This window comes from Vulpes lagopus, chromosome 1 (assembly GCF_018345385.1).
Source record: "Vulpes lagopus strain Blue_001 chromosome 1, ASM1834538v1, whole genome shotgun sequence".
In the NCBI taxonomy this organism is placed as follows: Eukaryota; Metazoa; Chordata; class Mammalia; order Carnivora; family Canidae; genus Vulpes; species Vulpes lagopus.
Genome location: NC_054824.1, coordinates 142,599,551 through 142,627,312, shown reverse-complemented (window position 1 = coordinate 142,627,312; position 27,762 = coordinate 142,599,551). Strand labels below are relative to the sequence as shown.

At 41.6% G+C, this 27,762-nt stretch overlaps 2 protein-coding genes across 2 annotated transcripts in view; both read left to right on the top strand.

The window, feature by feature from the left end:
- The first annotated feature begins 1,162 nt into the window (after positions 1-1,162).
- Positions 1,163-21,592, top strand: LOC121487544 (translation initiation factor IF-2-like). Its single transcript, XM_041749389.1, has 4 exons — positions 1,163-2,358; positions 2,714-2,797; positions 20,788-20,864; positions 21,254-21,592. Exons 1-3 carry the CDS (start codon positions 1,163-1,165, stop codon positions 20,828-20,830), a joined length of 1,323 nt encoding a protein of 440 aa, XP_041605323.1. The 3' UTR covers positions 20,831-20,864; positions 21,254-21,592.
- The window catches only part of SMAD2 (SMAD family member 2), a 78,317-nt gene continuing 52,845 nt past the window's right edge, over positions 2,291-27,762 (top strand). The window contains exons 1-2 of the mRNA XM_041744192.1: positions 2,291-2,413; positions 25,611-25,897. Of these exons, the coding sequence (XP_041600126.1) occupies positions 25,662-25,897 (236 nt within the window). The 5' untranslated portion in view covers positions 2,291-2,413; positions 25,611-25,661. The remainder of the gene's footprint in view (positions 2,414-25,610; positions 25,898-27,762) is intronic.

Here is a 27,762-nt window from a genome sequence, read left to right as displayed (position 1 = left end):
ACCCACCCAACATGGACACCCAAATGCACATCCTGGTCACAAAGGAGAAAATATTTGTGGGATCCACAGTAGCTTTTTATAAGCTATTTCATATTAAATCTGTTGGCTTATGTCAGCGGGAAGAAGGGCTAAAAACCAAAAACAGCCTCGCTACTTCTAAATTGAACCACCTTTGCCCTAGACTATCCTCCCTGGTGTCTCTGGGAAGCAGAAACAGAAATCTTAGGAGGTGGAACAGCTCCACCAATTGGCTTCCTGGTTCTCCTCCATAAGTTTTTTTTTTTTTTATTTTTTTTAAGATTTATTTATTTATTTATTCATGAGAAACACACAGAGAGAGGCAGAGACATAGGCAGAGGAAGAAGCGGGTGTAGGACTTGATCCCAGATCCTGGGAACATGCCCTGCACTGAAGGCAGATGCTCAACCGCTGAGCCACCCAGGCATCCCTAGAAAGCACTTTTTTCAAAGGGGTGACTATAGCGGGCTGTAAACTGACACTGGAAGAAAGCGCCCTGGACCAGGTAAACTTCTGAAGGATTTCTGCCGAGTAGGTTCATCTTAGCACAAACCCATGAAAGCAACAGAAGAGAAGAAATGATAATGATTACTGACTTTCACTTGAAAGCCCTATGCTGTGGGTGTTCATGTATCATTATTTAATCACCACAGGACTACATTTAAACAGCCTTATTGCAGGCGAGTTCCACTTGTCAAAGCTCACAGATGTGGAACGCAGCGGCATTCAAAACTACAATCTGCCTAACCCCAGGGCTTCCATATTTGAGGAGAGAGATGGCAGAAATGAAGGCGATTTTTGAGAGTAAGTCTGGAAAAGCTGTAAGACACCGAGAATGGCCAAGTATCTACCCAGGTCCATCTGAAGGTGCTGTCTTCCGGGAGGCTTTCGTTTCTGAAAAGAGAGAGTAAGCTTCAAGGCCTCTCGCTGTTTGAACGGTCATCCGGTATTACCTGTTCCTAAGGACTGATGATGCGTGCCGGCCAGGGAGCCAAGAAAATGGTGTTTGTAGTGCTGGCTCTGGCACCGGCACCACAGCCTGCCGGAAGACCGAAGTCTCTTTTCACCTGTAGTCCTACGGTGCTCGCCGCCAAACACAGGAGATGCTTAATAAGTAAATACTTGAACGTGATTAGTCGGGTCCATGCTCCAGCGGAGGCTTGGTGTCTGTAGGGTCGAGGCGACAAGGTTACGACAGCGCGGACACCCAGCCACCCACCGGCTTTGGGCGGCCTGGGCGGCCGGCAGCTTGGGGCCTCCGGGTCGGGGCCTGGAACACCGCCTGGGCTCCGGAGAAACGAGGAGGAAGGGAGGGCAAGAGAGCGGTGAGGAGCCTCGTGTTAGGCTCCCAGCGTCTAGACCTGGCGAGGGCCTTTCGGAGCATGCAGCAGTCGCGCCACCTTTCACCGAGGCGGAACCAAGGTCCCGGCTCTTCAGAAACACCTGGCGTCCCCCCGCCCGCCGCGGGCGCCCGGAGAAGAGCCCCGCCAGCGCCGGTGTGCGGCTCGGCCCCCGCCCCGTTCGGCAGCACGAGGGCCCCGCCCACTCACTCGGCGCGGTCGGCCCGGCCCCGGCTCGGCGCGTCCTCGAGGCGGCCCGCGGGCCTCCCCCGGGACGAGCACGTGTCCGCTCGCGGCTGGGTACGGGCGGTGGGCTCGGCGGCGGCCCACGGGCCCCACCCAATGGCGCGGGCAGGACAGCGGGGCGGGGCGGGGCCGGCAGCGCGGCAGGTCCCGCGCCTTCCCGCCGCGGAGCCGCCCGTGGCAGCGCGCCCCAGACGTCGCCAACCGAGACCGCGGGCGTGCCACCCCGCCTCGGCCCCGGCCGCCGGCCGCCAGCCCGCCCGGCGGCCGCGCCTCGCCTCACGCTCTACGGGGGAGGCGGGACCAATCAGCGAGCGACGTCTCCCTTCCGATTCGAGGCCCCCGACGCGCGGCTCACACCCCGAGCACCGCGCGCGCTCATTGGCTGCGCGCGCCGCCGGTCCGGCCGGGAGGGCGGGGCGGCCGGGGGGAGCGGAGGTGGGGAGGTAGTGGCCCGCGAGTCTCCGAGCCCCGCTCGCGCCCCGGCCCTTCCCGGGCGCTCGGCCTCCCTCCTTCCCTCCTCCGCTCGCCCCGTCTTCCGTGCGCGCCGGGCGCTGCGCTCGGCCGGCGTGCCTCGCGCCCTAACGGGCGGCCGGGGGCGCCAATCAGCGGGCGGCAGGGTGCCAGCCCCGGGGCTGCGCCGGCGAATCGGCGGGGCTCGCGGCCCGGGGTGGGAGGCGGGTCTACCGCGCGGCCGCGGCGGCGGCGGAGCAGCTCCCAGCCAGCAGCCAGCGAGCGCCGAGCGAGCCGCCCGAAGGTGGGTGCGCCGCGCCGCTGCGGCCGGCGGCGGAGGGCGCAGGGCGGAAGCGGAGGTGGGCCGGCGGGCGCGGCGGGGGAGGGCTCGGCCGTCCGGGCGGCCCGGGGCGGGGGGCGGGGGATGCGGGCGGGCTCGCGCCCGAGGGGAGGAGGGGCGGCGGCGCGGCGGCGGCGGCGGGACGCGCGTCCCCACCCCCTCCCTCCCGCGGGCGGTGGCCGAGCCCGCGTCCCCTCCCCGCGCGCGGGGCCGCGGGCCGGGCACTGGCTGGGGGGCGGGGCGGGCCGGGCCGGGCCGGGCGGCCGCGGGAGTGCTTTCAGTTCCGCCTCCAGTCGCCCCTTCCCCTCTCCCCTCCCAGCCCCTCATCCCATTCGGAAGAGGAAGGAACAAAAGGTCCCGGACCCCCGGCTCTGACGGGGCGGGACCCGGAGCCCCGGTGCAGGTAAAGCGGCGGCGCCCGGCGGGCCCTCGGGGTAGGGGTGTGTTTGCGTCGGGCTCGGGTCTCGGCGAGGCTCGGCGCGTCGCACGGCCCTAGGGGCCGGGGTGTGGCGGGGTCGGGGCCGGGGGCGCGGGGGGGCGCGGGGGGGCGCGGGGGGGGCGCGGGGCCTGGGTCGGCGCCCGAGCTGCCCGGCCGTGGCCCGTCTCCTCGGCCGCGAACACGCTTCGTACTTTGTGGTTCTGATTTTCAAAGCCGGAGGGACCGAGCTCTTCTTGTTTCGGGAGTTGTTGGCAAGCCCTGGTAGGAGCGTGCGGTACTTCGCTTCCACTTTTTTCTCTTTTCTTTTTTTGGTCCTGTAACCTTTGTTAACCATTCCAAACCCGGGGTTCGGAACTGCTCGCGTGTCCTCTCGCACGAGCAGGCACACGGCTGATCCTCCGTGGAGATCTGCGCTCGCTTGTGAAAGTTGCCCTGGGAGTGGAGCCTGTTAGTTTTTATCACACGCCTTTTAGAAAGCACGCTAATTGATTTCACGTATTTCAAACTTGGTTTACACATTTGCAACCTTAATGGTTTTGTTCTCTCTTGGGGGATACTGTCCTTGGGGTTGGGTACTTTTGCCTTTTACTTACTTAACCTTTCTGTGGTTATGGTTTCCTTTTGATCCTAAACAAAAGAAAAACAATACCTAGGTTGGTTTTGGTGTTCCTTCCTCTTGACCCCTTAAAAGCTAAATACTACCGGCTGGTTGTCCATTAAACCATTATTTTAAAAACCATCTCCGGGTGGAACGATTCTGGAAGTAGCATTTTCCGTGAAAACCGTGTCTTGTTTGTTACACTTTTGAGTGTCCTCAGTTTTGCTGTCTTGAACTTCTAAAGTAACACATGTAAAGTAACTGTTAATGAATAAATAAATGGTCACTGCAGACCTGCTTGGAGTTATTCCATTTTTCGAAAGTGCCCCCCCAAAATCTGAGTTAATTTACCGAATTTTTAATGATTCTGCAGTCTTAGTTCCTTTCCATTTTCGTTCTGAATTTTGTGTGAATTGAACCTGTACCACTGATTGTAAGGAAGTTTTTCCTTGAGCAGAATAAGAAAACAAATTTGCTACCACTCTGAAAATACATTTGCTATTATTCTACTTTTGACTCCCTTTAAAAAGTTTTCCTTAGGTAGAAGTGTAAGTTAAGTAGTTAAATAAAGTTTGAGGAGTTTTAATGTAAATAAAGAGATAAGCGAAGCAAATGTAAGAGTTGGGAGAGATAACGTGAAACGGATTTCATAAATGTGTCCTAGTTTGAAGATTTTTTTTTCATTTGCTTTGAAAAAAACCAGACAGGATATTGGTGGAATTTTTCTGAATCAGAAAGTCATTTACCAAACATTTACATTAAATTCAGAAAGTAACACTGATTTTATTTTTAAAGTTAAAATAGTTTTTGCCATAAAACTAGTTATGGTAGTAAATAAGAATATTTTGAGTCCAAGTGCTCACTTAGTTCTCTTAAAGTTGAGTTTAAGGTAGTTCAGTGGCCAGTTTTTATAAATGTGATAGGAAACATCCATTTCTGGGCTTGTTTAGTAAGAAATCGCTCTTTGGGCTTCGCTTTTGTACTTTGTAGCTATGCCTTCTATAGTGATTTCACATTGTAGGTGTTCAGCAAGAGTTAGGTTTTCGTGGCTGTAACTTACCTGTGCCTAGGCATAAGTGATCAAATCTCTACACAGTCTGTAAGGTTCATGTAATAATAGTCTTGTAAGAAACCATGCAGGGTAATTTCCTGTTGTTTGTGGCTTGTCAGGCCTGGTATGTGTTTTAACTAAGTAGGGATTTGGGGATGGTTTTGTGTATTTCAGCAGTCCTTTCTCTTTAATAGGAACAAAGCTGGTTTCTACTTCAAGATGACAAAAGGTCCCCTTTTCATTTTCCTACCTTAAATATTAGAATCATATTGCTATAATCTTGTTACTTCACGTTGGGGGGAGGTATGTGAGTGAAAAACAGTTGAGCTGCATCATCCACTGATCAAAGACCCATTTTTATATTTAGCAAATATTTTCAGTTTGGGCTTTTAGAAATGTCTGAAAGCTCTCCTTATTCTTGTTTGGTTTTTATTCTGTTGGTTTTGTGCTTTAGGACTCCAAAGGCCTTGTTTTGTAGCAGCTTTTTATACAGGTGTTTTTGTAATGCATATAAAAGCTGTATTTAGTGCAGTCTGGCAGATGGGGGCTTATTCATGTTCTTGGGACAAGTCCCTTTTAAAGGATGGAGAGGGGCATGTCTTTTACATCCCTTGTCTTCTGATGGGAGGAGAGGAACCATTTTTAAGCTTTTAGTTTTTGTAAGATGAAAGCTGTTTTCCACTAAGTGTTGCAAGGGTATGTCAGAAATGAGAAGTCCAAAGATTTCAAAAGCAATTCAGGCGAGGTTCTACATTTATTCAACAAAATAACTTGTATTTATTGAACAAGTAGCATTTATTCATTTATTCAACAAATAAAATAGCCTTTGCTCTGTGTCAGGCCCTGGACTCAGCAATAAAGGATCTAACAGGGAACAAGTATACCCCTGTTCCCTAATGGAATTGGAAAAGTGGAAACTCCTCCTATCTCCTGCCTTGTCCTCCAGTCTTTGGAGTAAGAAAATCATGTTATTGTACAAATTGAGGGAGCTTGTGATGCATTACTGGCCAGTTCCTAAAGTATGCTTGCATTGCTTTCTGTCAAATGTGGAGGGCTTCACGAGGGAAGATGTCAAGTGTTAATTTATAGCATCACTAGGAACTGTCTGTATTGGGGTGGGGGAGGGGAAGAGGGGAACTTGTCACCGTTTTTGTATAATCCATACAAACTGAGGACATGGCCAGTGTTTCAGAAACATACTTGTTGCTGAACAGATGAACACTTGTAGCTTGTAAGCTTAATCAGGCCTTAGTTTGATTATCCATTGCCCTTTAGATGTAGAAACTTGCTGGAGAAAGAAAGCAAATCTGCATCAGACGGGTCCCACTGAAAGAATTGGAAATAAAATGCAAAGACACTCAACTGCATCGAGATTAAGGATTTGGCTACAATCTCACGTAGTGGAGCAGCCGTGGGTTGTGGAGTCAGAGAAACCTCGGTAATGGTTGGTTTCCCAGTTACTATGTTTGGCAAATTGCTTAACTCATGAGCCTCTGTTTTCTGACTGAAAGCAGAGGTAGTGACACCTGCCTCTTCCCCTTATTGCAAGGATTAAGTGTTGTGATTGAAGTACCTAGCACATTGCCTCAGACATCCAGGTTCCTCCTGGATGATCTCTTGCTGTCTTCTTGTGGCTTTCAGTTGTTTTCTTTCTAATCCCAGATGATTTGCCTACACTCTGATTCTTGACCTATTATAAAATGCATTTGAGAACTAGACACCAAGCAAAAAATGCCTGGGACAGCCAGACTGTCTTAAGTCCACACCTAAAGTTACAGTCATTAGGAGAGCCATCAGACCCTTCATCAAAACCTATTGGCATATATATATTTTAGTTTTTTTTTTTTTTAATGCCCCAGATGTTTCTAACAAAGTTATCTAGCTTCTAAGCCACAGTAGATTAGAAAGAAGTAGGTTGTGGGTAATGTGGGAGGTTAAGGAGAGTATAGTGGGGGGTTGGGTAGGAGGATGGGGAACTGTTAGCCTACTGTCTGTTGTAAGAAAAAACAAGATAACAGCCTGGTGAGGATAATAGAGATAATCTACAAGACACAAACCAAATATTCAAAGCCTAACTAGCATGTCTGGGACCATTCAGTGCAGGACCAGACCTGAAAGCGTAGTAATGAATGTTCATCAATTAGCTTAAACCATGTTTGGGAAAATCTTTTTAAGAGTGCAGTAATCTACATAATATACTTTAGATTGTCATTCGGGATGATTAACAAATGTTCCTAAAGGGGTAGAACATTGTGCTTTATCAGATGACTTATTTTATGAAAGATGTGTAGTACCTGCTATGACCAAGATGGTGTTCATTTGTTTTGCCATTTAGAGCAGCACCACGATTTCAGACTGAGAAGCCTATCGTGTTAGGCCAGTAGTAAAGAAAGGTGATCTAAGTGGTGTAGAACCCCATACCACCCCTTTTCTTCAGAGTAAGTCATTCTTTGTCAGTCTGCAGGGGTGTCATGTAAAACATTTCACTCCAGCTTTAAGACTGAGTGTGCTAGAGATTTCAAGGACCAAACAAGTGTGGATAGTTGGCTTGTTTGTTGAGGACTTATTGCCTCTTATGTGTGACTTTGACCCGGTATTGGCCTTAATAATGTTTTTGGGTTATTCTCCCTCTTATCTCTGAGTTACTTTCTAAATCATCTACTCTATTAAGTGCTTATTGGTGACATTGTAATTTTTTAAAGTTTTTTTTTTTTTCCCAACTAGTAGTACAAAAGTATTTCAGTCTTAAAAATGCAGTTTGAGGCTTATTGGTTATCTCTGATCAATTTTGATTGTTACTCCAAATTGTTATAATTGTAATATATTCAATTAGGACATATTTCAGTGCTGATTCTAGATAGACATATCAAGGATAGCTCTATTTCAGTTTCAATTTCAGTAATTTCATGTGGGGAGAATATAATTTTGCCAGGCTGGTTGGATTTAGACTGCTTCTGACTTGGCCAGATAGCCAGAAATATTAGGGTAATTCTGTGATTTACATACTTGCCCTTACATTCTACAGTGTAGAGGTTCCTCTTAATGTCACTGAGCCACAGTAGTGGAACCAGTGCCTGGTCAGTAGACATATCTTTAGTTTGTGTTTGTAAGAAAACAGAAATCCTAAAGTCAGTGATTTTAATCCCGTTAAAAGTTGTGAGTTGATTGTGAAATGGCCACTAATTCTTCTAGGTTCAAAATCTGGAATTACTTTGGCCTCGAGACAAAAGCAGTAGAAAGTGAGTGTAGATGTTTGTTGCTAACTTTTCAGTTCATAGGTCCAGTTTGCATCTGAAAACCTTCATTTCCTCCAAACTAGTGTCCTTCTAACTTTTTAGGGGAAGGTCATAGTTTCAGGCTTAATGTATTCAGTTAGTAAGGAAGAATAATTATCGGGGAAGCCACTGGAAGTCCATCAAGTTCATTACCTTGAGTCTTCCAATTCAAAAAAGACTAGATCTGAGGAAGTAACACGGGAAATCTGTGATCTTGTAATTTGCCTGTGTTTAAGGTAAAGTACATTTTCATACACTGCTTCGGCTCTTCCAAAAATTCTATAATAAGATAATGGTTAAGCTTTTTTAAATATTAAGGAAATGGCTCTATCTTAATCCCATCCTTCATTACAGAATATGGGGTGGTGGATCTGATTTGCAAAGTTCACAGACTAAACTCCTGATAAAGGCTACAATGGGAGCTGGGCCCATGAGCTTTCTCCCTTGATTTGAATGAACTATGGAAACTTTTTTGTTGACCAGAGATGTTCTATCTGTGGCAGTGAATGCAAATTTTCCATGTTTAGACCAACCTTTTACTTCCTAGACAGGTGGTTAGGGTGTAGTTCATGTAAACTGGCCAATTAAACTTTTATTTATAAAATGTTTTAAGTATCAGGAAGGTCCAGCTTTGGCCTGAGGTTTGTACGTTGATCATTTCTGCTCTAAACCCTTAGTTTTCAGACTGAAAGCATGGCACACACACCTGTGCACACAATGACAACCAGAAGGCTTTTGCAAAAAATAAAATAAATAAAAAATAAAACATGATGTAGAGTCTCAAAGCATAAGGGGAAAGGGCTGTTGCCCGCTTGCTTTTTTCCTCTTCCCCTGGAAACCTCTTGAAGCTCTGCTGAATATTAGATAGTGGAGAAAAACCTTGGTTGTAGACCCGAACTAACACGGTAGATACTAGCTAGCTACATGTGGTTTAGCACTTGAACTGTCACTACAGTAACTGAGGAAATAAATATTAAATTTAATTTTAATAGAAAGTTCTATGGAACAACCACTATACCCTGGACTTGGCTTTGATTGCACTTTCACGGCCTAAGGACTGTACCCACTTGACATGGCTGGAAGTGGCCCCCTGAGCAGAATGTCAGCACAGCCTCTGGGATTTTGGATTGGAGGGCAGTTGGAATACTGAGTATTCATGCTGAGTTGAGGCAGGCCTGGGCCTGTGCGATCTCCTAATAATTAGATGCTTTTCTTCTTCTTTTTTTTTTTAATGATCTGGGAATGATAAACCAGCATGCAGTTTTATGTTTACAAGCTGATTATAGACACAGAGATTCCACACAACTCATTCAAGGTAAAGGGTACCAAAACCAGGTAGTCTCTTGACACAGCAATCCCTATAAATGTGGACTTTCACTGAACTAATGACCTACTTTCAGGGTTAAATTCAAGCTCTCACATTAGGTTTTAACAGTCCATAAAATTGAACACACGAATGTTTTCTATTTGCTTTAGTTTTAAAGGCACCCATCGTTCTCCATCCAGTGGGGCCACCTTAGGTTTCCAATGGCAGTGTCTTTGTTCTCTCGCTTAAAACTTTGGAAAAAAGCATAGTAACAATAGAATTGAGAAATCTGTTTTTCAGTTAGTTTCCATGTATCTTTATTCTTTTTTAATGCTTTCTGTTATCCTCATTTCTTTGACTAAAACCATTGTGAAAATCCAGGTCATTAGTGATTTGCTTTTTTCTATACCTGTGTAGTATATGTTTGAACATGTATTGCCAAAAATCCAATAGTGATTTTATTGCTATTTCTAGAAGGACCTGAGGTGTTCTTTGAGATAGTACCATCACACTTCAAGTGTTTTATGTTGAAGTATCTGACTTGATTTTCATTTGAAATAAAAAAAATCATATAGGTATTTGGGAAATATTTTGTATTTGCAGTTTGAAGATATTTGAAACCTACATTTGCTTTCTATATTTAATCACTTCCTTTGTTCTAGACTTGAACATCATGAAATGTTTTTTGCCACCCTTTCATATTCCATTTACTACCTCTGTTTCTGAAGTCACCAGTGAATTCTGAACAGTCCAGTTTAGCAGTCTTTTTTCAGTTATCATACTACTGTTTTCAGTGTTTGCCATTATTGACTATACTCTTCTTAACCTAGGTTTCTTAAAATCTCACAGGCATGTTAAAATAGACATAGATTAGGCCCATTCCACCTGCTACAAGTATTGAATAAAATGTAGGACTCTTTTTTTTTTTTTTTTTCTCTTATGTATTTGGTTGATCCAGAGAGGGAAGGGGAAGAGGAAGGGAGAAGGAGAGGTAGAAAAATGTTCCTACATATGAAAAACTTGGAAATCAGTCTGTGTTAAGGAAAAACTGGCTTTGGGGAATTTAATACATAACAGCCCAGTAGCTAGGGATGGAGTTGTAATGATAGGACTCTTGGAACTGTATGCTAAATGTGTGTGTGTTTGAATAGAAACTATTCCAATATCATTGAAACATCTGTGGCCTCTGGGAAAAACACGACTCAGACCTCCCTATGAAGGAACTAGAAAAACACTAGTCTTTATAGATGGACTTAATTTCACATGAAGGCCAAGCATGGTGAATAAAAGGAGACACCAGCTAGATGTAGAATGATGGGCTTTTAAAATAGGTAATAGATTATTATCATTCAAAAGGCACAAAAGGATATATGGTGAAAAGTGTTTGCTGGCATGTTCCTTACAACCCAGTTGCCTTTCCAAAGGCTAGTAGCATTACTAGGTTTTTGTGTAATGCTGCAGAAGTTCTGTGTATATATGAGCAACTTTGTGCATATGTTACCTTTTAGTACAGTCATATTTTACATAACAGTGCATTTGTAGATTATAGCATGTCAGTACATAGTAAGTATCTTTTTATTCTGGTTTTACAGTATTCTGTTGTATGGGCCTATAGTGTATTTTTTTTTTTTTTAAGATTTTATTCATTTATTCATAGAGAGGCGGAGACAGAGGCAGAGGGAGAAGCAGGCTCCCTGCAGGAAGCCCGATGCAGGACTCCATCCCAGACTCCAGGATCACGACCTGATTCAAAGGCAGGGCTCAGCCACTGAGCCACCCAGGTGTCCCCCTAGAACGTATTTGACCAGTCATTCATTGATGGACATGTAGGTTATTTCCAGTTTGTGATATTAAAAACAGTTGTCACAACAAGTAAGCTTTGTTTATTCATAATTCTGCACGTGCATGAGGTAGATTTCTAGAAGCAGGTTAAAGGATATCCACATTTGTATGTTTCGGGAATGTACTTTGTTCTTTTTTTTTTTTTTTTAGTAGGTAGTACATACATGGTGCAAAATTCAAAAGGAACAAAATAGTATGAAATGTAATGAACGTAATGAAAAGTAAGTCTCTCTTAGATCTGCCTCCTGCTTCATAGTCCAGAAATGGAACCACTGTTAGTGAGCTGCTTTCCTGTGTATTCTTCTAGAGCTTGTCTGTCCAACATGTGGCCACTAGCCGCTTGTGGCCATTGAATACTTGAAATGTAGCTAGTCAGAATTGAGATGGCCTGCAAGTGTAAAATGCACAGGAGATTTATAACAGGACAAAAAATAGAATGTATTTTGATTTTTAATGCTGATTGCACATCGAAATAATATTTTGGATATAGTGAGGTAAATTAAATTATTTGAATGATTAACCTCACATTTTTACTTTAGTTTTTTAATATGGCTAGTAGAAAATGTACAGTTACATGATGTGGATAGCATCCTGTTTCTGTTGGGCAGCACTGGCCTAACAAATTCCATGTGTATACAAACGTAGGAATATATGATAATTTCTCTTCTCAGGCACTTTTTCTTCCCCTTTTGCATTGTAGTCTGTGGGAGCAGAAATGTCTTGCTCAGATGATGGTTAAAAGAAATGTGTCAGGCGGTTCTTCACTGTCTTGTTTACTCCTAACCATTTGCCACAATAATTGTGGGTCTCATCAATGAAAGTCGTGTTTCCATTGACTTTTATGGTGTTTGTACACTTCGGAGAGAAGCCTGGCATTATTCTTGGCTCTATGTTCTTGAACCTGCTCCAGTTTGCACTGATTACCTCTACGCCTAGGACACAGCAGTCATCCTGGCATTCCCCTTCATGGTCATCTTACCGAGTTCCTTCACTTTCTCCTTTGTTAGATCTTGTATTCTTTTGGCTCTCTCTCTCTTTTGGGTAAATATCTGGAGATGTTATATTCCAGAAAATACCTTTATTCTACCCTGGTTGGGTAATAGAATTATAGTTTGGAAGTAATTTTTTTCCCCTCCAGAATTATGAAGGCATTGATCTTTTGAACTTCACTTACAGTGTTACTCGTGAGAAAACCAAAGCTCTTCTGATTCTTCTCCAAGTGACCTGCTCTTTCTCCAAAGAGACTAGGCTTTTCCTTTGCCTTCGGCATTCTGAAGTTTTACCCCCACCAGCCTGGATGTGGGTATGTTTTCTTCTGTTGTCCTGAGGTCTTGAGCCTTGATGGCCCTTTAGATCTGGAAACTTCCATCTTTCAGTTCAGGGGTTATTTTTTGAATTCTTTGACACCCTCCCTCCCTCACCCCAATCTCTGATGAGTTTTTGAAGTCCTGTTTGGACATTGGACCTCCTGAATTGGTCCTCCAGTTTTCTTCACCTTTTTTTTTTTTTTTTTTTTGCTATTTTCCATCCTACTGTTTTTTTTTTTTTTTTTTTTTACCTTCTGGAAGATTTCCTCTACCTTACTTCCCAGCCTTTCTATTGGTGCTCCTCCCCCTTCTTCTGCTATCGAAAACTGCCCAGCTATCCAAGAACTCTTCTTTTATTCTTTGAATGTTTCTTTTGTAAAGCAAGCTGCTCTTGCTTCAGGGTTGCTCTCCCTTCTCCTGTTGTCTCTAGCTGTGGTGATGATTCTTACGATGTTTTCTTTTCTCTGTAGGGTCTCAAACTTCTTGAGTTGCATTTTTGTTTTTGGCCATTTTTCTCTCAGGTAATGAGAGTCATCCTTGATTACAAAAGTAAGGGTCCAGAAAGCTGCTTGGAAACTGAGTATGTGGGTGAGTCTTGTCTCCTTTCAGTTTCAGTATAGAGTGATCTGTGATCTGTGTGGGCTGTTTGTTGGTAAACTCTCAGTATTAGTATCTGTGTGTCTTCCCTCCTGGGTTGGGTCAGGTACCCCTTAGAAGAGTCTTGATCTGACTAAATGGGTAAAGATCTGGCTGCTAGTGTTTTGGGAGCTAGAACTCAGTGGAGGAAGGGGTTGGGAGTCCGCATGTGCATACTATTTACTCATTCTTTTACTCCGTCTCTTTTCCTAGTGGTTCCCAGACCATCTCCTAGTCCGGTGAACCTGTTTTACTCTCTGCTGAGAATAAACATTTAGTCTTCTGGAGAGGGAGAGGAACAGGTACCCAGGGACATAGATTTGGGAAGCAGATCTGAGGATGTTATTGCTTCTCAAATAACTTTCACTCAATCCTGCCTGTTTTCATCTCTTCGTCTCTGAGCCTTCAGTTTTTGCTGTAACTGGTGCTGTCTTTTACTTGACCCTTTGAGGATTTTGCTGTGAAATCAGGATGTTTTCCCACACCTCGCTTAGAGTTAGTGGTTCTCTAATCTGTTCACAGTGACTGCTCCATTCATTTCCCAGTTATCAAAATTTTGCTTGTTTTCTTTTTTATTCTTCTCTATCCTTATGAGATTGTCTTTTTTCTATTTCATTTATTATAGTTTTTAATAGGCTGTTGTTTTCTTTTTTTTTTTTTTAGGCTGTTGTTTTCACCTGCAAACTACTGACTAAAGTTTTCCATTAAAAATTTTTTTAAGAAAAAAAAATAAAAAAAAGAAAAAAATTTTTTTTAAGGATCACCCTCTGAAAGAATTGGAATACTGTGTATAACTTCAAAGTGGGATGAGTGGAAATGAAGAAATGTGATCATTCCAACAGAAGGCAGAAAAGAGGCAAAAGAGCAGAGATGCTTAGGAATTAGAAAACACAGGGCAGCCCGGGTGGCTCAGTGGTTCAGCGCCTGCCTTCGGCCCAGGGCGTGATCCTGGAGTCCTGGGATCAAGTCCCACGTCGGGCTCCCTGCATGGAGCCTGCTTCTCCCTCTGCCTGTGTCTCTGCCTCTCTCTCTCTCTCTCTCTCTCTCTCTCTGTGTCTCTCATGAATAAACAAATAAATCTTAAAAAAAAAAAAGCCCCCAAAACCACAAAATAAGATGATAGAAAATTAGCTAAAGTATTTTCATAAGCCCAGTACATAATTTCAGGTAAAGCTTGCTGGTTAAAGGAGAATGAAACTTAAACAAAAACTCAACTAAATGCTTTTAGTAGTAGACACACCTAAAAGTATGATGACATAGTTTCAAAATAAAGAAATAAATACACAGTAGGCATAATCTGTGTCTTAATCCATCTTGGGCTGCCATAACAAAATTCCATAGACTTGGGGGACTTAAAAACAACAGAAATTTGTTTCACACAGTTCTAGAACCTGCGAAATCCAAGTTCAGGGCACCAGCAGATTTGGTGAGCAGGTCTGGTGAGGACCTGCTTCCTACTTCATAGATAGCTGTCTCTTTGCTGTCACCTCATGTGGAAGGGGGCAGGGGATTCCCTAGGGTCTCTTTTATAAGGGCACTAATCCCACTCATGAGGGAATGTTTATTAGTAAAGAGCTAAAAATTAATGAGCTAACTGTACAATGTAATGAGTTAGAAAAAGGAAGGAAATAAAGTTGAGAAACGGTAATGAAAAAGAGTGTTCTAATCGGATCAACTAAATGAAAAGTGCTAAGTTGAAAAGACTACGTTTGCCAAGATTGATAGAGGAAGAAAAAAGGACACAAATATATTAGAAATCACCAAAGGATATGACTATAGACAAATTGAGATTTTAAAACAACTGAGAACAGTGTGAACATCTTCTTTTTGCCTTATAAATTTAAAAACTGCACAAATTCTTGCAAAATAAATGACCAAAATTGGCTTAAGAATAAAGAAAACTGGGGATCCCTGGGTGGCTCAGCGGTTGAGCATCTGCTTTTGGCTTAGGGCATGATCCTGGGGTCCCGGGATTGAGTCCCACGTTGGGCTCCCAGCATGGAGCCTGATTCTCCCTCTGCCTATCTCTGCCTCTCTCTGCCTCTCTCTCTGTGTCTCTCATGAATAAATGAATAAAATCTTAAAAAAAAAAAAAAAGAATAAACCTGACAAGGTTATAATTTAAAGACTTAGGCACCTACCTCCTACAAAATAAAATTAAATAAAACCAAAAATCCAAATCCCAAGTGAAAACTCTAGATGGGCAAGTTGTATAAAACATATGAAGAATAAAAACAAACAAAAACCCCCAAAAACAAATATATGAAGAATCATTAATTCCAGTCTTATACAAAATGTTATAGAAAATAACAAAAAAATTGTTAGGCTGCTGTAATCTAGATACTCTGGGTGGAACAAGTGTAGTATGCAAAGGGAGATGAATAGGTCACAGCTCACTAATGAACGTGGCAATAGAAATTTTAGGTACAATGTTAGTATTTGCTTAAAAAATACCATGACTAATAAGGGTGTGTCCCAGGAATGTAAAGATGATTAAACATTAGAAAACCTGTAAATGAAATCAAAGGAGAAAAGCCGTATGATTATCTTGATGGTTGAAGGGGGAAAAAAGCATATGATTAAATTCTGTACTCATTCTTAGAAAACTAGGAGTATAAGAGAACTTGCTTAATTTGAGTAAAGGGTGCTGGTTAAAAGAACAAGACACAGAAGTGTACATATGGCATGATTCCAATTATATTAATTTCTAGAAATGGTAAAATTACTTTGCTAGAAATCCTATCAGTAACTGCCTGGGGTGTGGAAGGTAGATTGAAAAAGGACACAAAGAAACTTTCTGGGATGATGGTTATGTGGATGTATACATTTGTCAGAACTTATCAAGCTATACATTTAACAGCTGTGCGTTTTGTATGTAAACTATGCCTCAATAAAGTGGAGTTTTTTAAACAGTCACTATGTAAAAACCATGCATTTCTGTATGCCAGCAAGAAAATTTAAATTTAAAAAAGTTACCATTTAAAATGGCGACTCAAACTACAAAATGCCTAGGCAAAAATAAAGTAGAAACATATGTGAGACCTTAATGGAGAAAATTTTAACACTTGTATAATTCAAATTATAAGAACATATACTTGTTTAGAAATGGAAGACACTATCATAAATATGTCAGCTTTCTTCCACTTATTTATGTATCTGGTGTCATTCCAGTTAGAATCCCAGGAAGTGAAAGAGAATTCACTTTATCAGATATCAAGATATACTCTTGTTTAGTAAGATGTGCTAGTGTTTGCCTCAGATTCAGATTAATGGAAGAAAAAAAGAGCCTGGGGAAACATACAGCATTGTAATTATTAGGGAAGTTGTAATATATGGTACTGGTATATTTGGTTATCTTTGTTAGGGAGGGAAAGATCCCTGTCTCACACATCATATGCAAAAATAAGTTACAAGGATGAAAAGTAAAACTTTAGACTTTATGACTTTTAAAAGATGGCAACATGGATTTTTTTTTAAAGATTTTATTTATTTATTTATTCATGAGAGACACAGAGAGAGGCAGAGACACAGGCAGAGGGAGAAGCAGGCTCCATGCAGGGAGCCTGACATGGGACTCGATCCTGGGTCTCCAGGATCACACCCTGGACTGAAGGCGGTGCCAAACCGCTGGGCCATCGGGGCTGCCTGACAACATGGATTTTTAAGAAGATCTCAATGTACACATAATATTTAAAATATCGGTTAAGTATGAGCTTATTAAAGTGAAATCTTAAGTATAAAAAGCCACCAAAAGTCACTTGATGGTGAAGATATGTGTAATTAACAAGATTTATCCAGGATATGTAAATGAACACTGTGAATTAAGGAAAAGATGGTGAATATGAACAGATGATTCAAAGGAATAGAATCCTGAAAAATCAGTGAACATGAAAATATTCTCAAACTTAGTAGTCAGGGAAGTGCAAAACATCAGCAACCCTCTTTGTGTCACATCCATCCTTTTGGCAAAAGCTTGAGGGACCAAATAATGTCAAATATTGGCGATGCTGGACAAAGTAGGAACTCCTACTGCCCTAGTGGGAATGAATGACCATTGCTACAGCCAGGTTGACAGTATTTGGTAAAGTACCTGTGCCTGTTCTAATATGCAGCATTTCTCTTCCTGGGCAGATTTCCTCAGGCAGTGGCTTTCATATGTTTTTTATGACCCCGGTGGAAAAATACAGTTTACATGTGACAAACAACTGAATTAAAATTTTTAAAATAAATGCACTTTTGTTTTCTGCTGTATTCTGGCTTATTTTCTGTTCTTAATTTTTGTCTATTTTTTTCTCTTGCTCTTTGAAAGATGTTTTTCAGAATCGACTAAGTTGATTTTATGTTCACCAATGGTTCACAACCCTGAATTTAGAGAAATAGCAGAGGATAACCTACAGTACATGTCTGTTTTAATTGAGAATTAGGTTGCAGTGTACAATGTATTTCTCTTACTGCAGATACTCTTTTGATCAAGAAGTTTGAAAGTTTCTGCCCTTGAACAACTCTCACATACATATAAGAAGATACACTTCAGACTACTTATGGCAGCTTGTAAGAGTAGAGAATTGTAAACAGTCTTTTTTTGAAAGATTTTATTGAGAGAGAGAGAGCATGAGTCAGGGGGAAGGGAGGTGGCAGAAGGGGAGGGAGTTGCTAGATTCCCTGCTGAGCAGGGAGCCCAATGCAGGGTCAATCCTAGGACCCTAGGATCATGATACCATGACCTGAGCCAAAAGCAGACCTGAGCTTAACTGACTGAACCACCCAGGCACCCCTGGAAACAATCTAAATAGGAATCAAAAGGAGAATGGGCAGTGAACCGTAATAGTCACACAGTGGAATGCTGTATGGACAACAGAAATGCATGAACTAGAGTTCGAGATTCTATATTGTATCAGCGTGGATAGTTATAAAAAAAAAAAAAGCAACATGAGCAGTATTAAAGTTTCACAGAAATTTATAAAATGTGCTAAGATTTATGAATACAATATGTAGCACACCCATTAAATGACGAGAGAATCAGTGATTATCTCTGAGAAGCAAGGAGGAAGTGAATGGGAGTGGAAAGGGTATATGTAGGGGACGTGAGCTAGATCCACTTATCATGTCTTATTTCTTATATCTGATCAAATACCATAGAATGCTAAGAATTGACAGAGCTGAGTGGGAGGCCCAAGGTTGCTTCCATATTTCTTTGGTATGACTGAAATATTTAACTATGTAAGATGAGTAAGTAAACCCCCCAAGATACTTGGAAGAATAAGTTCAGTGAGATGTGTGAGACCTTTCCAGAGAAAATGATACAACTTAGAGATGGATATTCAAAATAAGTAGAAACATCTCACTTTCATAAATAGGGATGCTCAGTACTATAAATATGTTGGTTCTCCAGAAATTAATATAAATTCATTGCACTTGTAATCAAAATCCTATGGAATTTTGGTGGAACTTAATAAACTAAACTTAAGATCTAACATCAATTTGAGAAATAAGGAGAGGGAGACTCACCCTGCAGTTAATCAGCTTACTAGAAAGCAGGAGTAAGTAACATCCTGTGATACTGGTATAGGTCTGAATAAGTACAATGAACAGAATACAAAGCCCACAATCTGACATTGGTTTATAGGGATTAGATATGTGACAGGAGCTGCATAAATTACTAGTGAGGAGATAAACTATATTTAGTACTTGGTGTGGACAAAGTAGGCCATCCTTCTAGGAGGTGTTTAGGTCACTATTCCACCCCTTAACCAAAAACAAATCCTCATATTTTAGAAACCTAAATGTGAAAAGCAGAACTAAAACATCCACAAGAATACCTAGGGAGGAGTATCTATAACATCTGGATCCTCCTTCAAGCCTCAGATTACTCATGTGTACATAAGGGAACCTACCCCCAGTGGATGCTTGTGAGGATTGAGTTGATGTTTACCTGGACTCCGAGGCTAACCTGCTCTGTCACAGAGTAAGCACTCAAGCAGTGTTTTCTCCTGTGTTTGGGGGCAGACAGGGATTTCTTTAGAAAGAAGCGAAGTGCATCAGAAAAGATTATCTAAAGTGTAAATCTGTGTACTCTAAAGGTATAAGAAAATGAGAAACTATTCTAAGGCTTTGGGAGATTTCTCAATATTCAGTGATAGGGTCTGTGTCAGAATAAGAACAAGAAGCAAAGAACAGCAGGGCTGAAGACAACATGAATTGTAGGTTAAGAAAATACGTAGAGAATCCAATTTGTAGAACTATGTTATACAGTGATTAATAACTTGCAGGCTTTCTTTGTGAGTTCAGGATAATCCGACCTCTTACTTAACTGAAACTTTCCAGTGAGTAATTTTTGAATCCCAATTTTACTGATCTGTCACTTGATAAGCTTTCTTATTGAGCTGTACAGATAAAGTCTTCCTATTCTAATGAATCCTACCTTGTATGTCTCACTTATTGCTGAAATTATGAACAGAATTAGTATTTGAACTTGTTTTTCAGTTCTTGGAGATGTTGAAAAAAAAATTCTAACTTTACAAAAAAAAAAAAAATTCTAACTTCAGTACAGCCCTTGCTGCCACACTGTGGAAGGAAATCTGTATATTCTGTAAATGACTCGTTCATATTTCAATAACTTGATCATCAATCTAGTTTTCTTATTCTGTTTTGTCTTTACTTTGGAGTATATTGACATGGATTCCTTGTAAAAATCTAAATTCAGTCTATTAACATTTCAAGACTGTTGGTTAAATATATCTTAGCTATTTAAAACGCTCAACTGGTTGAAATGTATTATCAGCATTACTGAAAAATATTTTACTGAATAATTTAGAAATTCTCCAGAAGATAATTAGCTAGGTGTCAGCCAGCCGTAGCTACAGAGACATGACAAGTTGAGACTGGTAACTTTCAGTGATTACATCGTTCCAGAGTGGTCATAAGTGCTGTTCTAAGACATGGGACACTGAGATCATGTGGTACGAGGCCATGAGGTCACTCAGATGACCCAAAGTAGGCTTAAAGTTTTTATGTGTTTATTTCCACGAAGAAAAAATATTAAAGGTTTCATAGAAAACTTTCAGATCCCCAAGAATACCTCTGAACTCCTAAGAAACATTTCTCCTAACAGGTATCACAGAGAACCTGATAACTCAGATTGTTCCTACGACTGAAAATCCCTTTCAGTGTTGCTGATTATATGGAAGTTTAATTTTTACTCATTTTCTTAGGTTAAGTTTTCATACATGGATTAATTGAACCAAAGGGGTAGGCACTTTTGGAGAAATACTTGTTATATTTTGCTTGTTCTATCAGTTTTTTCACAAGGAACAGGGATCCTGATGGGACCCACAGAGGGTTTTTGTTCTAAGGCTGAAATGGGTGTGGTGCTGAAACTGGACCTGGAGCGTCCTCAGAAACCAAGCCTGGAGACGGTCTGCCTCTGCTTTTCAGCAGGACTGGTTGTCTCTGCCTTGCTTGGGCACATTGTTACTTGTGTGCTGACTACCCTCACCCAAGCCTCTGTGGTCTTCTGCTCATGTGATGAACGCGGTGACTTACATAAAGGCCTGTATAATGCTGACACTGTAACAGCCTTCGGATTTGCTTCTCTTTCTCTTTTCCAGATAGTGATTGGTATACCACTACATGCTGTTCAGTCATGTTCCTTAGTGACAGTTGTGTTTGAATCCTCCTCTTCTCTAAAATGTCTATATCCAGTTGGTCAATAACAGGTGAATGGTCTCAAAAATAACTGAAGGAATACTATGGTCATTTGCTCTGACTTCTGTCTTTAGCTCTGTAATCTGAGCTTTGGCCCTACCACATTGCTTCCTTTTACCCCATATGGTAGCAATACCTAGGGTTTTTTTTTTTTTTGTAACCCCTGAAATGTTACCTTCTAGAAGACATGCTGAGCTTTCTGCCTGATGGTCTTCCCCTCCCTCTCTCTTTTCAGGCTTCTGCTCTGGTGTCCCTTTTGTGACAACTCTCCCTTCTAAAGATTGAATTAATGTGCATGTTCTCTGTGCTCGGGTAAGACGGTGTCATGTGGTACTGAGGTTTCTACAGTTGGCTCCTCTTCAGCATGCTTTGTGGCAGAGTGGGATTGAGCAGAAGCCCAAGGTAGCCAGCTACACCTTTTGCTGCCTGGTAGTCCCAAACATCGACTTTGCTGGATTCTTACATGTGTGGGATGGAATTTTGTGTGTTTGCTTTATTTTCCAAGTTGTAGTTTATGTACTAGAGTGCTTATTTATTTGCATTATTCTGCACTGTAGACAGCTTGATGGTGCTACTCCCAAGTTCCCCCTTGTTCTTTACTTACCCTGCACATCTCCAGTTCTGAGCGAACCTCACTTTCTCACCAGTTCTGCTGTATTGCTAAAGAAAGGCACATAATCCTGCTTATTGGCTCCTTTCAGATTTTTAGTGTCTAAAGCACAGCTGGGCTATCAAGAATGCCAGGGCAACATTGTGAGATAGAGCTCCAGGAGATGTCTCTTCAGAAGTGTATCTGTGGCCAAAATATATTGATGAAATTTGGCGTACTATATTGCCTCTTCTGGGAGACCCTTGGAACAGTCCTGAATTGAGGCTGGGGACTGTAACCTCATATCTGTTCTTCCCTTTTGACGGAATGGGTAAGATTATTTATTAGGTTGTGACCTCCCCCCCTTTTTTTTCTCCTAGCAAACTATACCAGGGCCTAAGTATCTTCGGTTGAGACCATTTTGAGAATGGTCTTTTGAGAATCCAAAGTTCTTTTTTTTTTTTTTTTTTTTTTGAGAATCCAAAGTTCTTTTTCGAGAATTATACTTCTGTTTCTTTTTCTCAGTAAATATAGCTTTATTACAACAACCTTACCACCATGCAGATTCCATGCAGTTTTCCATGGAGACCATCATATCACCAGAGAATGTGCCTCTTTCTTTCCAGTCTTTATGCCTTTGTTTTTTCTCTTTCTTGCCTTCCTGTGCTGGTTAGAACATCCAGTGCATTATTAAATAGAAGTGGCTACAGTGGACATCCTTGTCTTATTTCCAGTTATAAGGGAAGGGGATTTAATGTTTCATCATTACATATGTTTGCTAGCTCTAGGTTTTTCATAGATGTCCTTTTTCAGAGTAAAGAACTTCCTCTTTTCTATTTCCAGTTTGCTGAGACTTTTAAATCATAGATGGGTATTAAATTAACATTGTCAAATGCTTTCTTTTTTTCTGCTTTGGTTAAGAGAAATCATAAGGATTTTCTCCTTTATACTGTAAATGAGGTGCTTGATTTTTTAAAAATGTCATATTGGTTTTGCTCCCAGGGATAAGCCCCACTTGGCCATGATATATTACCTTTTATATATATGTTACTGATTGTGACTTGCTGATACTTGTTACAGATTTTTCCACCTAGGAGGAGCAGATCTTTGCTTTGTGTTAGTGCAGGATCTTGGGTCCAAGCCACTTTCTTGCTCCTGTTCCAGGATCAGATAGCTTTTTCTTCTACTCATTCCTCAGCATCAGTGCATCCTTGCCTGAGACTGGTGGTGGCAGTGTCTCCTGCCTTCCTCCAGCAGAGTAAACTGTGGTTACACTTATGTGGTGAAAGGCTTATTTGTGTGTGGGTAGGTGGGCAAGTAGGTTCTGCTCTGCCCAACAGTACCATAGCTTTTGCCCTACTCTTTTCCTTGGGCCCTGGGTGTGGGAGGCTCTGCTGATCCTCCCCTCCTAGTTGAAGGCTCTTGTTTCATAGAACATGCCCTTAAGGGGGAAGAGCTGTCTCCCATCTCTTACCCCATGCCAGTCTTTTTCAAGAGATCTCCGTTGGGGCCTTGGAGAAGAGCTTATGAATGAGTGTAGGTTCCTCCTGTTTGGATCTTCCACAAATTCTTAACTATCATCCCAGCCGATACTCAGCCTTTATCTTTACTTCTGTCTTCAACATTGAGCCCATTGACTAAGACTCTGTTCCCTTTGTATTTGTGGGTTGATATCTGTCATCATTTCTGATAAGTTTTTGCCCAGTATCTCTTCATATATTTTTTTTCTGCTGTGGTCTCTTTCCTCCTCTTCTGGGACTCCAGTTAAACCCAGTAGACATTTGCTCTTGGATATTCAGGGTGAGTTTTTTCCCCCATGCTTTTTTTTTCCTCTTTGTGTTTCAATTTGTGTTTTAATTTGACCTGTTTTCAAGTTCACTGTTCATTACTGTCTGTTATTAAATCTATCAAAAGAAATCTTTAATTTCTGATGTCGTATTTTTCATTTCTAACATTTCCCTGTGATCGTTTTTTCTAGCTTCAGTGTCTATAATGAAATTCTCCATTTCTTCATGCTTGTTGTCTCTGTCTTCCGTCAGGTCCTTTAAATGTTTCTGTCCCAGCCATTTTAGTCAGTATAATAATTTTGACATCTGAGCCCTCTCTAATCTGATTATATTCGTAATTTCATCTTTTGCCCATGTCTTGCTATTCCCTGTATCTTGTGATTTTTGATTGAATGCTGAATATTTGTATAAGAACTGTACAGATTGAAGCAAATAGTATTTAATTCCAAGAAAACTGCCCATCATTTCCTGTGTTAGCTTAGTAGATGGTGGGGTTAAATCAATAAGCTGTGTTGTCGGGCTAGTTCATGGTTTTTGTTGCAACTTTAGATTGATTTAGTTCAAGTGTTTTGAGAGCAAAATTGAGACTCTGCTTTCAGAAGATTTGTTGTCTGAGTTTAATTCCCATTACCTCTTTGTGCTGTACATCTGAGCCTTCAGCTTTCTTGACCTGACGTGATTTCTCTGCTTGACAGCCCAGTTGTCATTCCCTTGGTCATTCTGGAGTTCTTTTGGCTCTGGACCTGCCCCTGGCTTCTGTGCACAGTGAGATCTCGCTCTGCAGTAACACCTTCCAGGGGTTTCTTGCAGCAGCCCTTCCTTAATCCAGCCTTGGTAGTTCAGTGTCAGAGTATCTGGGTGGAAGTTTCTCTCTCGGCTCTCCTGTTCCACCTCAGCCTTTGGCAGTTGAATGTCTGAGATCTCTTGGGTTGATTTCTCACACTTGTCCTGTCCATTCTTTCTCCTCCTTGTCAGAGGACAGATTACTTGAATTTGAGGGAGACCGTAGGCTTCTTAAGGCATTTCTCAGCTTTCCAGGCTGGTCTCCCTACATTTGGCAAGCATGCAGTGGAGCCCTGTGGGAATGAGTGGCTGGATGGTACAGGTTTGTTCTGTGAAACCCTTGGAATTTTTGTCTTGTTAGTGTACATGTTGCTGTTAAATTTATTAAAGAGTATATTGGTTTCTCCTTACCCTCCTTGAAGGTGGGATTCTTCTTCCTTAGCCACTCCACCAGGAAAGAAACCATTCTTGGGCCTCTCTTCCTTCATGGCTTGGCACTTTCTGGAATTTAGTTCCACTTAGGTTACTTGGCATCCTCCTGAACTCTGATGGGTTCAGAAAAACCATGGTTTTGTAGCTTTCTCTGGCTTGTTTTGATTATTATAGTGAAAATGAGGATCTGTCATCATTTCTACATCCCTGATTAGAAGTGGGGCTCCTCCCGTGTAGCCTGGAAATACATGATCATGTTTGCTGCTTCATTCTAGCTATTTTCTGTAGATCTTAGAGCTACATTTCTAAATCTTCATTCTTCTCAAGTCTCCACTCTCCAGTTCCGTCCTCAAGTGGTAACTGATCTTGTCTCTTATTTTGAGATTAAAGTCATCCATGTTAAAATTTAATTATGGGGCTTGTGAAGAGTGTGTGGAGAATTTATGGTAGATGGACAGAAAACTAAGCACATGACAAACTGAGATCATTAACTGGGGGAAAAGAAAGAGTTGTACAAAAAGGGGAACATTATATAGTAGTTTACTACTGACCTCCTCAGACACAGAACTACTTCTGGGAGATAATTATGAAGGTTGGAGGAAAGTGAGTGGTTGAGTGTAAATCCTCATTTTCTGAAATCAGTAGATAATATCTCAACTTAATATTTTAAGGGATACCATCATGACCCTCTTACTTAGAGGATAAATAGCAAGAATCACAGTTAAAAGATTTTGAGGAATTGTACCTCAGTGTGCGAAGAGGAAACAGTTATGACTTTAGTTATGACGCATATTGTTTGTTATGTTACTTAGAGAAAAATGAAAAAATATTCTTGAAAAGAGGCCTAATAAAGTCTTCTCAAGGGATTGGAAAAGTGAACCAAACCTTTTCTTCACAGACTCTATTTGCCTTTGTTTTTTAAAATTCTTGCTGTTTATTTCACATGTGATGCCTCTTCCCTTTTTACGAGTTTAGATTTTACTTTATGATTCTTATTTTTGAAAATTTAAAACTTCAGGGAGAATGGACTTAATGCATTTTAAAAATATTTTTGCTAGGTGTTTGGAGACTAGACTGAAGTCCTAAAAAGCGAGAAGAACTTTCTAGTGAAAGTTTTAATTATTGGCAAATTGGTTTTCATTATTTGGTGAAAATGTTTTAATTGTTGACACTAGTAAAAGTTAGAAATGAAATTGTGTTGGTGGTGATAAGTTTGCCCAGTGCCAGTAAAGATTTTACTTGCAAAATTATTACCTTTTTCCACTCATGCCACAGTTTTCTGTTTTTTAGAATTTGTTTCCACAATTCCTTTAAAGTAGTAAAGGCATGGTTGGGGGAGGAGATGACCTCTGGAAGTCTGCTAGGATGATGTGAATTTCTGTCTCATCTTCACATGTGCTTCAGATACGACGTTGAAGGTATGCCTGGGTCTGCGAGTGAGCCTCACGTCCCTCCTGTCTTTTCCAGGTCAGGTAGCAGCGCGGCCTCTCATTGCGGGTCGTGGCCCCTGGCAAGAGCATGTCATCTATCCTGCCGTTCACTCCGCCTGTTGTGAAGAGGCTGCTGGGATGGAAGAAATCAGCCGGTGGGTCCGGAGGAGCAGGCGGCGGAGAGCAGAATGGACAAGAAGAAAAGTGGTGTGAGAAAGCGGTTAAAAGTTTGGTGAAGAAGCTAAAGAAAACAGGACGATTAGATGAGCTTGAGAAAGCCATCACCACTCAAAATTGTAATACTAAATGTGTCACCATACCAAGGTAAGTGTCACTAGAGCAGAACTCCTGATGTTCCTACTGTTGAAAATTGCTTAAAGGAAGCCAAAGGAAAGTGACTGAAATTTTGTTATTGTCACGTTACCTGTACATAGTCATTATTAAAACAGAATAGCTCTCTTTAACCTGGCGTTTCAATTTCGCTTGCCTAGTTCAGGCTTGTTTGTTTTACAAGTCATTTTCTCTCAAACAATGAGGTTTAATCAAGCAAAATAAAATACTTAGTTGTATTATCTTCACCGCGTTCATTTACCTTCATTGCCGAAATGCTTCACTGTAGCTGATCCTAATTTCTGTGACTGAACAACATTTGAATAAAGAGTCAAAGCTTTTCCTCTGATAAGTGCAGTGGTGGCTGACAGTTCTCTCCCGCCTTGGTCAAAAGTCTGGCCAATAAAGAGTTAACAGAGGCAGCTAACACAAATGAATTTTATTTATGTAATTTTTGTCTTGAGTTGCAACATGAGTCCTTAGAAAGAACAGTCTCGGGGGCAGCTTTGTAGATGTCCAGGGAGTCCGAACCTGACTTAAAGACCTACCTACCTTTTGTCTTGGAAGGGCCTGTTAACTTAAGAGTTAAAGTTTTATTAGTGTAAATTTAATTATTTGCAGATAAGTACCACTGTCAGAAATGCTGTTTCTTTAACAAAGTAGCAAGTGGTTTTTAAGTGTTTCACTACTATTTGTAGACCTTCTGGGGTTTGTGGGGAGTGGCAGCATATAGCATTTTCTGAAATGACCTCTGACTGTGTCAGATTTGTGTGCTAGCATATAGCACATGAAATCATGCTACTTGATTGATGAGTTTCCAGTGAGCTTTGGGGAATACAGTCTAGATGCTTGTTGATAATAGATCCCAGGAACACCAGCCTATCTACTTGCAAACACTCAGTAGAATGTTTCCTGCCTTATTTGGTAGATTAATAATCTGTTTCTTTTACTTGATTCACTTACATCTTAAACAAGATTGACTTCTTTGGCTTATGCTTTTGTTTTCCAAATGTTTATGAGGGCCTGCTGAATCCAGGGAACTCTTTCTAGGCTCTTGAGGATACAATCTGATCAAAACAAAGTTCCTCCTTTTCTGATGCACTGATTTACACAGTAAGCAAGTGAACAAATTGATATAATTTGATATAGTAATGAGTGCAAAGAAGACCATGTCTGAGAGAGAAAAAAGCTGCTTTGGATTGGATTGTGGCAACTGAGCTTTGAGAAATAGCAGCTAGCTGAAGGAAGAGTCTTCTAGGAGAGGAAGGAGCCAGTGTAAAGACAGGTGAGAAATAGCTTCTTCTTTTGGAGGATTTTAAAAGGCACTCAGTAGAAATGAAGGAATACAAAATGAATATAAAACTTGGAAGGAATCAGATAATACAGCATTTGTGTAAGGCACAGTGGGGGTTTGAGTTTTAGTCTAAATATAATAGAAAACAAGAATTTTTAAACAGATATTTTTATTTAAGTAGTGGGATATATGTGTGTGTGTGTGTGTGTGTGAGAGAGAGAGAGCGAGAGAGAGAGAGAGAGAGACTGAGACTGGATCATGTGTCTCGAAGGAGGGAGATTGGGAAGCTCATAGGGTAGTCTAAATGAGAGATGCAGGAGGCTGGCCTGGCATGGGGGCTGTGCTAATACACGAAGTGGACACACTTGGGTGGAGTGAGTGGAACTGAAAGGGCTTGGTAACGAATTGGATAAGAATAAGTCAAGCTACATTTGCTAAGTTTTTGTTGTATAGTGCCTGGTATTTCAGTTCGGTAAACGTTTATTAAACACCCACTACACGTATGATACACTCTTCCTCGCTGGAGTTAAAATACAGTCTTTGTTCTGGAGTTGCTTTCTAGCAA